This window comes from Cornus florida, unplaced genomic scaffold, assembly GCF_030987335.1.
Source record: "Cornus florida cultivar Cherokee Brave unplaced genomic scaffold, ASM3098733v1 CherokeeBrave_3.0.0_Hap2_Chr01, whole genome shotgun sequence".
Lineage (NCBI taxonomy): Eukaryota > Viridiplantae > Streptophyta > Magnoliopsida > Cornales > Cornaceae > Cornus > Cornus florida.
In genome coordinates, this window is record NW_026775571.1 from 61,658,993 (window position 1) to 61,674,217 (window position 15,225).

Genomic DNA, 15,225 nt, shown 5'->3' on the forward strand with positions numbered 1-15,225 from the left:
CTCCTGGAGCTTGAGACGCAAGGCGCAAGGCGAGGTGCGCGCCCGACTGAAGTAAGGCACACGTTGAAAAAAAACAAAACAAAACCCACCCAATAAAGTATTAAAGATGCAATAGTATATATAAAGATGCAATAATGTTGGGATGCTGCATTAATTGATAGAAAAATTGAGTTCATCTTGCAAAAATCACATGGATGTGCTAATTATTACTTTTAAGTGAAATCAAATTTAATTTTCATTAAGCACGAATAAAACGTTTTTGCAAGTTGCAAGCACCATGTTTGGATGCATTAAATAGAAATTATGAATTTATCTTGCAAAAACCACAAGGATCAAGGATGTGCTATATTTTCAAATCAAATCAATCTGATTTTCTATAAGCACCATGATTGATTCTATTTTTCAAATCATTTTTAGGTAAGTGATTAATTGATTAGTTATATCGCTATTATCTGTTTTAATAAGGAGTAAACAAAATCAATCAGGCGCATCACCGAACACATGCAAGGTAGTAAGGCACTAATCTATAGAAACAACAACTAAGCCACAAAAACCTAAAAAAAAACAGAGGACCAACATCATCTAGATTCTAGACAAGCATAAAAATAAATTAAAAAATCTGCCAAATTCAAAAAGAAAGAACTCAAAGAACTAAAAAAAGAGAGAGCCAAGAGAAGAAGAAGAAAAGAAGAAGAGAGAAAAAAAAAAATAATAAATAAATAAAATCTGACATTCTGACGAGAGAAGAAGAAGAAGAAGAAGAAAAGAAGAAAAGAGTAAAAAAAAAAAAAAAAAATCTAACGAGAGATTCGGAGAGGAGAAGAGAGAAGAAGAAGAGAGAGGAGGAGAGAAGAAGAAGAGAAGGGGAGAGAAAAGGAGAACTTACCGGCAGATCCGAGAGGACCGAGACTAAGAGATCCGGCAGATCCGAGAGCTTCGCAGATATCGCCTTCGCTACCGGCAAATCTGTCTCTTCTTTCCACTTTTGCTTTTGGTTTTCTTTTTATTTTTTTGTTTTGTAACTTGTAAGTTTTGTAATAAACAAATAAAAAAGTAATAATAAACAATACAAAACCAAAAAAATAACAAAACAATTAAAAAAATTCCCTTTTTCAAGCAGGCGCACCTTTTGTGCTCCTATCGGATTGCGCCTGTTATACAAAGGCAGCCGCCCTATTCAACCCCAGCGCCTTAAGCCATTGGAGGCGACATGATGGCTCTTGGAGGTGCCTTGCGCCTTAGGCGCCCGCCTCCGGCGCCTTTAACAACTATGCATTTAACTCATTTTAAAGTAATAATATAATGTAATTAAATGATTGGATATGTTTTTTTGAAGTACATGTCCAACCAAAAGTGTCAGACACATATCTCATACCCATATCCGAGGGATATGTGTCCGACACGGGTACTTCACTACTTTTGAAGAGTCCATGTAACAGAGATGTCAATATCTCCCAGCTTGCTACATATGGAATCAATAGAGTTCTTGGGAAGCGCCTTAGTGAAGATGACTGCCAGCTGCCTACCAAAAAGAACAAAAGGTATAACAATCTCATTCGAGTCAACTTCAGATCGAATAAAATGGCAATCTACTTCAATGTGTTTAGTCCTCTCATGGTAGACTGGATTGCTAGCAATATGAATAGCTGCCTGATTTTTCACAATGGAGAGGAATTGGGTACTGGACTGAAATCCCAAGTTCCTGTAAAAGAGTTTTCAACCAAGTAAGTTCACAGGCAATGTGTGCCATGTCACGATACTCTGCTTCAACATTGAAACGAACCACAATTGACTGTTTCTTACTCCTCCACGTTACTAGTTTTCCTCCTATGAAGGTGCAGTAACCCGTGGTGGACCGTTGATCAGATGGAGAACCGGCCCAATCTGCATCTGTGTATCCCTTAATCCGAAGATGTCCAGAAGATCGATAAAGGGGACCACGTCCCAGAGTACCCTTGAGATACTTTAAGATGCGTACAACTGCCTCCATGTGAGGCTGGCCATGAACTGGCTCACAACACTGATTGCATGGGAGATGTCTGGGCAAGTGATTGTGAGGTAAATAAGTTTACCTACAAGTCTCCGATACATCTCTAGATCATCGAGTGGGTCACCATCATTCACCTTAAGTTTTACATTAGTCTCCATAGGTGCAACTACAGGTTTTGAACCAAGATATCTAGTATCCTGTAAGAGATCAAGAGTATACTTCCGCTGAGAAAGACTAATGCCTTGCTTCGACCAAGCCACCTTAATTCCTATTAAATACCGAAGTTTGCCCAAATCCTTTGTAAGGAAGCTAGAACTCAAGTGATGGACTAGAACTTGTATCCCATCTTTGTCACTGCCGGTGATAACGATATCACCGACATACACCACAAAAATCACAATACCACGTTTCGTTTTCTTAAAAAAGAGAGAGTGGTCAGCCTGGCTTCTGGTCATACCATGAGCTACCACTACTTTACTGAACTTATCAAACCATGCACAAGGGGCTGTTTAAGGCCATAGATAGACTTCTTGAGATGACACACACACTCCCCCTTAGACTCAAACCCAGGTGGTTGAGTCATAATCACCGTGCAAAAAGGCATTTTTAACATCAAGTTGATGAAATGGCCAATCTAGATTAGCTGCAAGAGAGATTATCACACGAACAAAATTCAGTTTGGCAGTAAGAGAAAAAGTCTCAGTATGATCAAGGCTATAAGTTTGAGTGCAGCCTTTAGCAACAAGTCGAGTTTGGAGACGGTCAACAGTACTATCAGGCTTTTGTTTGCAGTAAAAACCCAACGACAACCAACAACCTGAGTATCAACAGGCTTAGGAACAAGGTCCCAAGTATGATTCAATTTTAAAGCGTTTATTTCTTCTTCCATAGCTTTCCTCCACCTTGGATGAGAAAGTGCCTCCCTGTAGGACTCAGGAAGAGCAATAGAGGATAATGACAAAGAAAAGCTTGAAAGGAGGAGGACAATTTATTATACGATTCAAAATTGGAGATAGGGTGATTGGTACAAGACCGTTTACCTTCCCGAACTGCAATAGGTTGATCAAGATCAGAGTCTGGAGAGATGGAAGAATCTCCAGGCATTGAAGCGACTGGTGGAAGTGGCAAGGTTGGGGTTTACTACTTCAGTCGTTGGAACATGATTAACTACTCTTTTTCAGCGACGAGCATAGACACAAAGAGCTGGTGGGATGTCAGAATCAAAAACTGGAGTTGGAAGAATAGACTCTTGAAGAATAGAGTCCTCTAAACGACTGCCTTCTTGGGAATAATAAGGAACATCCTTAAAGAAAGTTATATCTGCACACACAAATTGTTTACGAAGAGTTGGACTGTAACATTTATATCCTTATTGAGTGCAAGAATAACCTAAGAAAATACATTTGTGAGCATGAGGATCAAGTTTGTCTCATCCCGGGCATAGATTATGAACAAAACAGACACACCCAAACACTTTTGGAGGAATGGAAAAAAGGTTTTTGTTAGGAAACATCATTTAGAAGGGTGATTTTCCTTGAAGGACCCCCTAGAAGGCATGCAGTTTATAAGATAAGCAACAACCAGAACTGCATCTGCCTAAAAAAGTTTTGGAACGTGCATTTGAATTATTAAGGCACGAGTGATAGCTAGGAGGGGGCCATTCTTCCGTTCAACAACTCCATTTTGTTGAGGGGTATCATCACAAGATGTTTGATGGATAATGCCCCTCGACTCAAGAAACTTTTGAAAAACATGAAGTGTATATTCAAGGGCATTGTCAATTCTAAGAAAAAGTAATTTTGCATCAAACTGATTTTGAATTTCAGCATAAAAGGATTGAAAAACAGAGAATACTTGAGATCTATTTATAAGAATATAAACCAAAGTTAAACGTGAATAATCCATCAATATATGACACAAAATAATGAGCACCAAATAAACCTGTAGTACGAGCTAGTCCCCAAACATCCGAATGTACTAACTCAAAAGGTTTTAAACTTTATTATCAAAACGAGACTTAAAAGTAGCCCGGCGATGTTTACTAAGTTCGCAAGTAGTACAATTAAACTTAGCAAAATCAACTAAAAAAGGGACCAAGGCTCAAAAGACTATTTGAAGAGGGATGTCCAAGGCGGCAATGCCACTGGTAAGTTGAAGAGGAGGTGGAATGTAGAGCTATCGGAGCAGTAGTTGGCTGGAAGTGGTAAAGACCATCCTTCTCAAACCCCCTACTAATCGTCTTCTTCGTATTGCAATCCTGAAAGACACAACAGGAAGGAGAAAAAGTAACTGAGCAATTTGAATCTAATATGATTTTGCGAACTGACAATAAATTGAATGAAAATTCAGGGATATATAAAACTGATGAAAAAGTGAGACCCGAAGTGCGGAAGGTACCAATTCCATGAACAGGTGATGTGACACCATTTGTTATAGTAACAACCGATGGTGAGAAAACATAAGAAATATCAGAAAGAAGAGATGGATTACCCGTCATGTGATCAAATGCCCTTGAATCAATGATCTAAGGTGTAGAAGAGGAAGCATGGAGACACGTCTTACCTAAAGTAACGATAGTAACGGTGGAGGAGGGGCTGATTTGCACGCTCACGCTTTACCAGAGAATCATATTCGGCTTTGGAGAGAATGACTTGTTCATTCACAGGAGTGGGAGTAATCTCCTCCGAAATCGAAGCTTGATTAGCCTAAGCGGGCTTGCCATGAAGAGCCCAGTAGAAGTTAACATAGTGATTGTTTCGGCCATAATGAGTACATTTCTTGCTGCCGCGACCCCCTCTTCCGCCACGAGTACCATGGCCTGGGTTGGAATGACCTTTGCCCCCTCGTCCTCCACGGAAAGTATCATGTCGCTCAGTAGGAACAACAAGAGCAGAGTGGTTATCCTTCTCAATCACAGGGGCATGAATAGATGCTCTTCGAACTCGAGCAAAAGTCTCACTTGCTGTGGGTATCTCCTTGCTAGACAAAATCTGCGAACTGATCGAAGCTAGTTCGAGTTTAAGTCCAGATAAAAATTTTGCCACCCAAAACTCCTTCCTGTGTCGTTTTTGTTGTTCTATGTCTATAGTCAATGATTTGGTAGACATTCAATTCTTCCCACATGCCCTTCAATTTTGAGTAATAATCTTCAACAGAATGATCTCCCTGCTGGAGATTAAAAATATCCTGGTACAACTGATAAATACGAGAAATATTCTTCAGAGAAGAATACATGTCCCTGAGATTTTCCCAGATATCTTTGGCAGATTCTAGGAATGACACATTGTTGAAGATCTCAAGCTCCAAGCTGTTCTATAACCAAGTCATAATCTGAGCATCTTCTTTCTCCCAAGCCTCAATAATCTTTTCATCACTAGTGGGTTTGGTTGATTTAAGATATGACAGTTTTCCTCGAGCCTGTAAGAACACCTCTACGGCTAGAGACCATTGAAGGTAGTTTGAGCCTTTCAGTTTGGTGCTGGTGATTGACCCAAATAGATGGGATTCCTTAGTATCCATCACAAGAGCTGCCGAACAAATGAGATATAGTAGCAAGAGGGAACTGAGATAAGAGAACCAAGATCTAGCCGAGATGAACCCGAGAGAAATTATCGAGGAGAGAGCCGAGGAGGGATCCGAGAGAGATTGTCGAGACGAGAACTGAGATCACCGAGGAGTGATCGCTAAGAAGAGATTGTTGAGAGAAAGCCAAGGAGGGATCTGAGAGAGATTGCCCAGACGAGAACTGAGATCACTGAGGAGAGATCACCGAGAAGCAATTGTTGAGAGAAAGCTAAGATGGAATCAAGATTGGAGTCTGAATAAGACTAAATTTTTTTTTTTTAAAGAGGGATCGATTTTCTCTCTGATACCATGTTGAAAGAGAGAGAGAGAGAGAGAGAGAATAAATGAAAACGTATATCTTATTTAGTGAGTAATACAATAATACAATGGTGTTTATATAGGAGAAGTTACGGGAGTAGGTGAGTGGAGAACAAGTAAACCCTATACATGGTAATTCTATATATGGTAATGAGAGGTAAGTGACAACTCATACAATGCTAACTGTACACGTATGACAACTCATACAATACTGTACAACTAGATTGTTTAACCAAACATTGGAATGGTAATAAACATTCCATTCCAGCATCATTACCAAACAGTGGAATCAGAATGACGATTCCATTCCTTTCTTATTCTCATTCCATTCCCACTTGCATTCCATTCCTATTCCATTTCATTACTAGGCCTAAGTGGTTGGGGGATGGAAGAACTGAGAGATTTGTTCACGAAGGGGGGAAGCAAGATTTTAATCACCATAGTGATGTACCTAGGGGAGAGAGATTTTTTGTGGTGTTTCTGTGATGTTTTTCTAACATCCTTGCAAATGGCCAATTTTCTTTCTTTCATGTAGAAGTTAAATGGTTAGTGTGACGCACCGACTGTCTCTTTCTAGATAAGGTCTTTTTGTTTGTTTGTTTTATTATTATTTTTTTCTGTATTACCTCATTTCTGGTTTTTGTTTTACTAATAATCTTGTAGAAGGAAACGGCAGAATATTTGTTAGCACCAACAATAGTAGGAAGCACAATGTCTTCTATGTTTTTGAGTTCATCTTCTGAAGATATAATTTTTCTTTATGTACTAGTTAACATTAGTTGCTCATCTGGTTTTTGACAAAATTATCTTGAGCTTTTTATATTGCTAATTTCGTTGCTTTGGATTATTGCCTTCAAATTATGTATTAAGTTGCAGTTTCCTTGTACATTTAGTACTTTTCCACATCAATATCCTACTAATGAGTAAAGCCGGTCTTTTTATCATTTAATGATGTCTATTATGTTTTTCTTCTTATCTATATTCTTTATGGAATTACATAACATTGTTAGTTTTGTTTTTACTATTACTACAGTGTTGCACTTGCTGTGGACAATCCTGAACTGTTCAACCGGATTGCAGAAACCTTCTGTTCCCGAGCAGCTGTAAGATTTGTTATCCTACTTTGGGGCGAGAAATCATGCTTGGGTAGCAAAGAAATGGAGGGATTCCCTGTTTATAATTTCAAGGAGATCATAGATTTGGGATGCAAAAGTCGGATGGTTTTGCTTGATTCTCATGGTGCTAGTAAGTCAATCAGGGCCAATAAATTAGAAATTTGAAAATTAAACTGTAGGACACTTGTTTAAAATATATTTCCTTAAATCCATTCTTTTAATTTCTAATAACACAATCTTTTAAGAAAAAAATTGCACTTGGTTGTCTACAAGAAGTTCAAAGAAACAAATTTTAATAATCTAGGTCTTAAGCTGGTGAGTAGATAATTATCTATATTTTTTTATAATACATATTTGGGAAGTCTAATAGTTTGTTTCCTCCCAAGTGGCTCTAGGTGATTGGAAGGCCGCAACGAAACAATGTGTATAACAAATCTCAGCTAGTCGATGGCTCTAATATGTTTGGGATTTCCATTTGCTGATAATCTTAAAATAAAAGGAAATAATTCTTGCACCGAATAGTTGCAGTGAATTGCTAGACCTACTCTTTTAATTGGCCAATTATGCAACAAATAAGGAAGTGGAGCCCTCCACTTAGTTGTATTTGGTATAAATAGCCAATTAAAAATTATTCGGTTAGGCAATTCATTGCAAGTGTTGGTGTGAGTATCACTACTCTAAAATAAATGTGTATTTTGAGTATTATGTTCGAATTAAAAGAATGGTGGGTATTAACTAAATATATGTGCCAAATTATTAAATAAAATTTGGAAGGAAGGGGGTGAATGGATTTCAAAATTTTGAGGTTTTAGCTCTAAACTAAAATATTAAAATATGAATGCCTAAAATATTAGATAACCCATATTATTTTCAGAAATTTAGGATATTTACTTAGTTGAGAATTATTTATAATCTTATTGTTGAATTAATTTGGTCACGATGAGTAAACCATTATTTTAGGTTTAATATGTTATCTCTCAAGTCCCAACAGCTGATGAACTTCATTATGTACTTACTTAATTTCAGGGAAAAACTATATTTATGAAGCCATCAGCTGTGATGATATTGCTACACTTGTATACACAAGTGGAACAACAGGCAATCCAAAAGGCGTAATGCTCACACATAAAAATCTGTTGCACCAGGTTTGAATGTTTCCTTTTGCTCCATTGTTAATTTTGTTTTATTTATTTATCTCTGGGTGGGGTTGTATCCAAAAACTACTAGTTTGATTCTAATTTTCACGTTAGGTTTGTCTCAAGTATGTCCGTCACTAAATTCTAATACCATATCGGTGAAATGGAGGCCTGCTCTCCTTTATTTTCCAGTAGCGCATTAAGACAAAGTCTTGAAGTGATATGTCATGGGCATAAAAGATTTAAATGGGGATTTTCAGGTTGTGCTATATATGGAATTTTTACATGCAAATTTAGCATGAAGAAAAGGCCGAGTAACATGGGCACAGTTTTGTGCTAACTAAAACACCTTTAAAAACTTCCAAACAGACTACTTGTTCTCATTTATCTACTTGAGTGGATTATTGTTCGCTTGTGTCTTGCTTAGTGTCTTATCTCTACATAATTGGTCTCAAAGTTGAAACAAGAAAAGAAGAAAAGTGTTGAGGTTGCATACAATAATTGACAGCTAGTTAGCTCCCTTAGGAACCTTGAATTTTGAAAATCTTCAAGTAAATGTCAGGATATTTCCTTTAAGCAGAACACTGCATCAATAACATAGTGCTTTTAAAAGTGGGCACAGGTAAGATAAGACATTCCCAAAAGCATCATGATGCATCAATGTTCAGATGCAGCAACAAATGAACAAGGTTCCTGCACTATTCTCCACAAGTATGAGTGAAGAAGGTAGGCCAACATAATAGGCTTAGATTAATGATGTCAATTATAGCAACATTTACCAGGTAAAGGGATATTGCTGGATAATATGCTTAGAAAGAGAATGAATATAGTACGAGTATAAGAAACTAATTTGGTAGGAGAAAAAATGATTGAAATAGAATATGCATGATATTAAAATTACTAGATTGGAAAAGATAGATTTTTTAATTTAATTTTTTATTTTTTTGATAAGTTAGATTGGAAAAGATAGATATAGAAATTGATTAGGGATATAGTGTATGAAGGAGCTGTAACTGTTACTTGAAAATGGGACAGAATGGTTACAAAAGTTGTATTAAGAAAGAATATAATTACTATTATTAGTAGTTGTGTACTCTCGAGTAGAACTAGACGAACACATTAAATTAGAATTTCAGGAATATATGGACAGATTAGTTGAAGAAATGTTTGTGTGAGAGTATTTAATGGAGGGTACTTTAATGTACATGTAAGAAAGATAATACAAATTCTTAAAGAGAGATGACATTCAATAACTCTGAAAAATAGATTAAATAAGATTCAGAAAGATTTATTCCTAATCAGAAAAGTAGATTGACTGACATGGAAAGATTGTAAATCTATTGTGTGATAGGCTTGTTCTCGTAATACAAGTAGACTGTTTTAGATGTAAATATATGAAAAAAGAGAAATAATAACAAATCTTTTTCTAGATGTACAGCCTCTAGTTTTAGAGCTTTTACTCTAAATAATATATATGTAGCTTTTCTTTCTTAAGTCTAGCAATAAGAATTGTTGAACTGGCAATTTCTAACTTATATTTTCCAGATTTAAGTTCTGCTGCATTTAATTTATCCAATAATTTAGAATTTCAAGTTTTAAACTTAGAAAGTCATGCATAACTCAGTAAAAGCAAGCCCTTTCTTCATGAAAATTAAAACTAGATCCATTATGGGATTTTGAATTAATAAATTCATCATTAGAGGCATCACAAGAAACATTATCATTCTTATGCAAATTTATCTCCCTTTCACAGTCGCTATCAGAAATATTATCCAAAAAACTAGAATTACTATATGCATCAAATAATGAAAGAAGACATAACCATCAAAATAAATAAAATCAACCGAGTCTAATTCTTTAAACATCCGTAATTATCCCTGTTGATAACTCTCTATTTTGAGTAACCTGCTGATACCAATTGAAAAGTATGAGATTGTTATCGAAGGCTTTGATATGGCAAAGTATGTACAGTTCTTTAGACCTGAAGGGGATGAATTGGTCTTATGGATATGAGTTGATGCTAACTTTTCAAATATTAGTTATTTTTATTTAAAATTTGACTAATTAGTAAATCATGCAAACGCATAAAGCAATAAATAAATAGAGTAAAGACACAAGATATTTTATGTGGAAAATCCTGGACCTCATCCAGCCATGAACAATCCTTTATGAGAAAGAAGTTTTACAACCACATCACCAGATTCTCACCCTAGAATCCCTGGTTATCTGTTAACACAGATTGACGCCACTCTCCGCTCGAGTCTCTGTCAGCAGATCCAATCCTCACACGGTCTACTTCTCCATGGTTTGTTGAATACTTGATCCTCAAGTCACAAGATAAATCAATTTATTTAGTCATATTATTTTCTTGATGACCTCGTAGTTTTTTGTATGTGTTGTATTTTTGCAGATTGGTATTTAGACAGACTTCGGTCACTATTTGATTTTCTTTTGTTTGCATATCTTTTAATGATATTGATTAAGTTGTTCCTTATAATTTTCTTCTGGTACTCTAGATATTCTTCCCCTTCTTATTTTATTTATTTATTGATATTAGAGGATATTTTCTTATTGTTGTGGTTTTCTGTTTCCTTTTTTTTGTTTTTTCTTTTTTTTTTAAGATAAATAATTTATGGGACATTGTACCTGCTGAACCTGCGGATAGATTTCTAAGCATGCTCCCACCCTGGCATGCATATGAACGAGCTTGTGAATATTTCATATTTACACATGGAATTGAGCAAGTATACACAACAGTGAAAAATTTGAAGGTATTATTAATTCCTTGTTAATTTTCTGTGTGAATAAATTGGGTATTGAATTTTCACCTTAATTATTTTTTCAACAAGTTGGTGTTCCTGATGGGCCTCCTATCTTTTGCTTGATTAGATACTAGCTTCTTATTTAATAGTCTTGATCCTTCGGTGAAAGGAATAAAACTGAACCAATTTGGCAAATTTTTATTTATTTTTTCTCAATTTAATAGTTCATATGTGTTCATTCTGTCTTATTATATTGCAACTATTTCTATTGCAGGAAGATTTGAGACGCTATCAGCCCCATTACCTGATATCTGTTCCTTTAGTATATGAAACGCTCCACAGGTACATACTTTTCTCTGAGATTATAGTGATTGTATTGACATCACTAGGGATGTTTTGGTACTCATTTTGTCAACACAAGAATTTGAATCAGATAGTGGAGAACATCACTTATTTTATCTAACGAGTTTAGAATTTCCTCTTTTGTTTTTATTATGTAAGATTGTGAAAAAATTTAGAGCTATAAAATGTTCAGATTGCTTTGTTGAGTTGATTAAAATTTTCACAAGTGAAATAATTTTGTTAATAATAAATGACATATCATCGATAACTTTCTAGATTGTCTATATATGCTGTTGGAATTTTTTGATTACATCTTGTCTTTCAATAAATGGCAAAAGTATTCATTCCTGTGAAGTAGTTGATGCTAAGATCTGGAAATAGGATTACTTATGTTTCCCAGAAGAAAAATTGCTGGCCAATTAATTTTGGGAGTTTTGTATCTCCCTGAGATTGAAGCTTCCAAGTGTGATTAGCACTCAGTCAATCATGTAATTTGATATTAAAAAAATATATATATTCTGAATTTATCTATCAGGGATGACGGATCATCTGACCTTGAACCTATTCCCTTGCATATCTAGTTGGGAAGGAAAAAAGATATGCTTTAAAATTTATTATTAAAATACATTTTGGCTTAAACCGGAAAATGAATACCCTTCTTTGGCATGCTAGAAAAGTAAAATTAACTTAAGAACTCTGCCCTGAACTGGGTTGTAAACTCACAGCTAATTCTAAAGTCCAAACAGTCCTAAATGCAGATAAACTCAAGCTGCTTCTTGTTCAAAGCAAGTCACTCTGGCAAATAAATAGCTATTGAAATTATGTTTTCAAGAAGGATCACAAACGCAAAATTTAAATTCTTTTAAACATTAGCCATCGCTTAAACCTTGCAGAAATGTCAGTTAGATATAAAGGGGAGGCAAATGGATGATTAGTATCCTACTTATGAGATTGGGTTGATCACAGTGATCTTCCAGCTGAATGGCCTTATAAGTTGCCTCTATGCAGCTCAGATGAACAAGATTGATCTGTTGAATATTTTTCCCACCCTTATGACTGTTTCAATAGCTTGTTATGTCTATTAATAGGGGCAATTTGTGAGAATTTGACTAGTGAGAGGTAGACCACGATTTAACTTCGAAAACTGAATGACATCAAAGAACATATAAGATTTTACAGCTGAATGGCAATGTATAAAGGATTATGAACTTATAAGATTTTACAGCTGAATTTTCAGTATTTTATACTCAGTTTTATTTTATTTTATTTGTAGAGTTATTGCCTCCTTTGGTTATCAAGTTGGATTACAAAATACTGAAAATTAGGGTTAGATGAGAAGAGGAAGAGTAAGTGTTCAGAGAAAAGGTTTAGGGTACACGGCAATTGATCTGCCCTTTCTCCAGGTCATATATTTATATGAGACAAATACAATAATACCCCTAGGGTAATATAACCAAAGGAGGTAATAGCTAATGGTAAATAATAATAACTCTAACAACCTTAGTAGAAGATTCTAGAGAAGTGGAAAGTTGCAAGAAACTAAATTTTCTGAAAGGATATATCAAAACTATATAATTTTTAATTATGTTCCTTTTTTTTTTCGGTTCAATCTTCCTTTTCAATACATATCTTTGTGTCTGCCATTAACTAGTCATTTGGTGTCAAAAGTTTTATTTGGGAAATAGTTGTTTACACCTTGATGAGTTCTTTTTATAATATATGCAAGTGCAAGTTTTTATTAATATGGTGTGTGGCACCACATGGTGTGACCTTGTTTGGTTAATTTTAAGTTAATCTAGATTAGTTTGGGATTTTCCTTGATTGTTACATAAGATATTATTTTATTTTCTGTAGATGCCCTATGTTTGTTTTAAGCATGTCTTTTCAACCTGTATCAATTTCCTTATTTCATTTTGTTCTCTCTTTTTATCCATGGAGCTGTTCTTGAATCATATATATTCTTTATGGTAATGGAATTCTGAACCTCGTGCTCGGATGGCTTGTATTATCTTGCCTCTTTTTATTTTTTCCTTGGTAAATTACATGCTTCTTAGTGAATTTTAATTGTACCTAATACTTGCAGTGCGATTCAAAAGCAGATTTCTACAAGCTCTGCCCTTCGTAAGATTGTTGCACTATTATTTATAAAGACCAGTTTGGCATACATGGAATTCAAAAGAATTTATGAGGTTGATATTTGTTCTTCTTTTATTTATTTAAATAATTTGTTATTATGTTTGTAAAAATACTTGCTATGTTTTTAAGTCAGCTTCCCACCATAATGAAATGCTGGAATGATTCTTCTCAATGATGTTTCATGTATTGTTTATCTGTGATAAGCATCTATAGCCTTGATAAGAATCAGGCGAGCATGCAGACTGAAATGACAGGGATTCTGATGACAGTCTTTTACTGAAAGCCTTTTCACTCATTTTAAGGGTCATGGACAACGTACTCCTACATGGGACTAAGGCTGTAAGATCAGGACCATGTTATGTTGAAGAAAGTTGTCTGCAATTGCTTCAAACATTTTAATGTCTACAATTTCAAAATGCTCTATCTTTGGTGATTTTTCGCCATCCTCTAAGGAGTAGGGACCTTAGCATCAGTTCACAATTCGACATGGGAACTTCACCAAATTACCTACTAACCATAAAGCTGCGTGGTTGTTTGACATTGTCTCCTCTCCAAATAAATATAATTTTAAATGTGGTCCATAAACCATAAGAAACATCCTTTTTTCTGTAACCAGCATCACAGGATCAGTCACGTAACCAATAATTTTTGGAATACTTCTGCATCAAGAGGGACTATACAGATGAACCATCTGATAGGTCCCATTTGGTAGATCATGTGTTACAATAATTCAATTTAACTGGATTATATATTATCTTCTCAATTACATTTTTTTTTTCTTACAACTTTACTCAACTGTTTTCTGCCCATGACGCAATTAACTCTTACTTTCCCTCTTAATTGTTGCTGAAATTGATTTAAATCCGGTTTGTAGGGGAAATTTCTTACAAGAAGTCAGAAGCAACATTCCTCCCTTGTCTCAATGTTGGACTGGTTATGGGCAAGAACTATTGCTGCAATACTGTGGCCGCTACATATTTTGGCGAAGAAGCTTGTCTATAGTAAAATTCACTCTTCTATTGGAATTTCAAAGGTCTGTTTTGTTAATTAAATGTCACGTATAGAGTAACACTTAATTGTAACAATCTGTCCTGCCCCGAATCTGAACATAAGGATACTTTATCCCATATCAAATATGGGCATGAACTTGGAATCACGTTTCACACACACAATACTAACAAAGTATCATTCCCTGCCAATTTAACACAATCCGGATACTAATCACTGCGCCATAACTTAACTACCAACCATGCTTCATCATAGTTCAACCATAGTAAATTAAACCCAATATTTATAAAAGACCTCACTACAACTCTCTCAAAATAACTGAAAAATTATAGTAGTAAATGATATATATATATATATATATATGAGCTACCGAAATCCTCTACTCAAGTGGTGCATAGTAACACAATTAATTTGGATATGTACAAAGTACTATGTTGTGAGGGTGGGTCTTGGCGTTACGGTAAGGTTGCTTCATTGTGACCTGAGGTCACAGGTTTGAAACAAGGAAGCAGCCTCTTCGTATGCGGAGGTAAGACTGCGTACATCTGATTTTCCCCCGACCCCGCAATGGCGGGAGCCTCTTGCACTGGCCTAGCCCTTTACAAAATACTATGCTCTGAACTTCTTTATTTGTGTCTAAACCAGAATTTTGTCATTCCTTTTGATTAACTTTTATCTCTAGGCATTATAGATTGTTTTACCTCTACTCCTTTTAGTTTAAGACATTCCAAATGATAGGCAACTAACAAATCCAACTTCTCATTTAAGGAACATATTCAAAAGTAGGTAGGGAACACATCCAACCTCAAAGGAACACATCCCTGCCTACTATAAGAATTTCAAATTATAAATCC

The 15,225-nt window shown here is 35.4% G+C and overlaps 1 protein-coding gene across 3 annotated transcripts in view; it reads left to right on the top strand.

Annotated features, from left to right (window-relative positions):
• The window catches only part of LOC132298526 (probable acyl-activating enzyme 16, chloroplastic), a 40,147-nt gene that overhangs the window by 12,846 nt on the left and 12,076 nt on the right, over positions 1 to 15,225 (top strand). For all 3 annotated transcript variants that reach the window (XM_059794980.1, XM_059794979.1, XM_059794981.1), the window contains 6 exons: positions 6,906 to 7,117; positions 8,014 to 8,132; positions 10,745 to 10,894; positions 11,160 to 11,227; positions 13,311 to 13,416; positions 14,238 to 14,396. In XM_059794980.1, the coding sequence (XP_059650963.1) occupies positions 6,906 to 7,117; positions 8,014 to 8,132; positions 10,745 to 10,894; positions 11,160 to 11,227; positions 13,311 to 13,416; positions 14,238 to 14,396 (814 nt within the window). The remainder of the gene's footprint in view (positions 1 to 6,905; positions 7,118 to 8,013; positions 8,133 to 10,744; positions 10,895 to 11,159; positions 11,228 to 13,310; positions 13,417 to 14,237; positions 14,397 to 15,225) is intronic.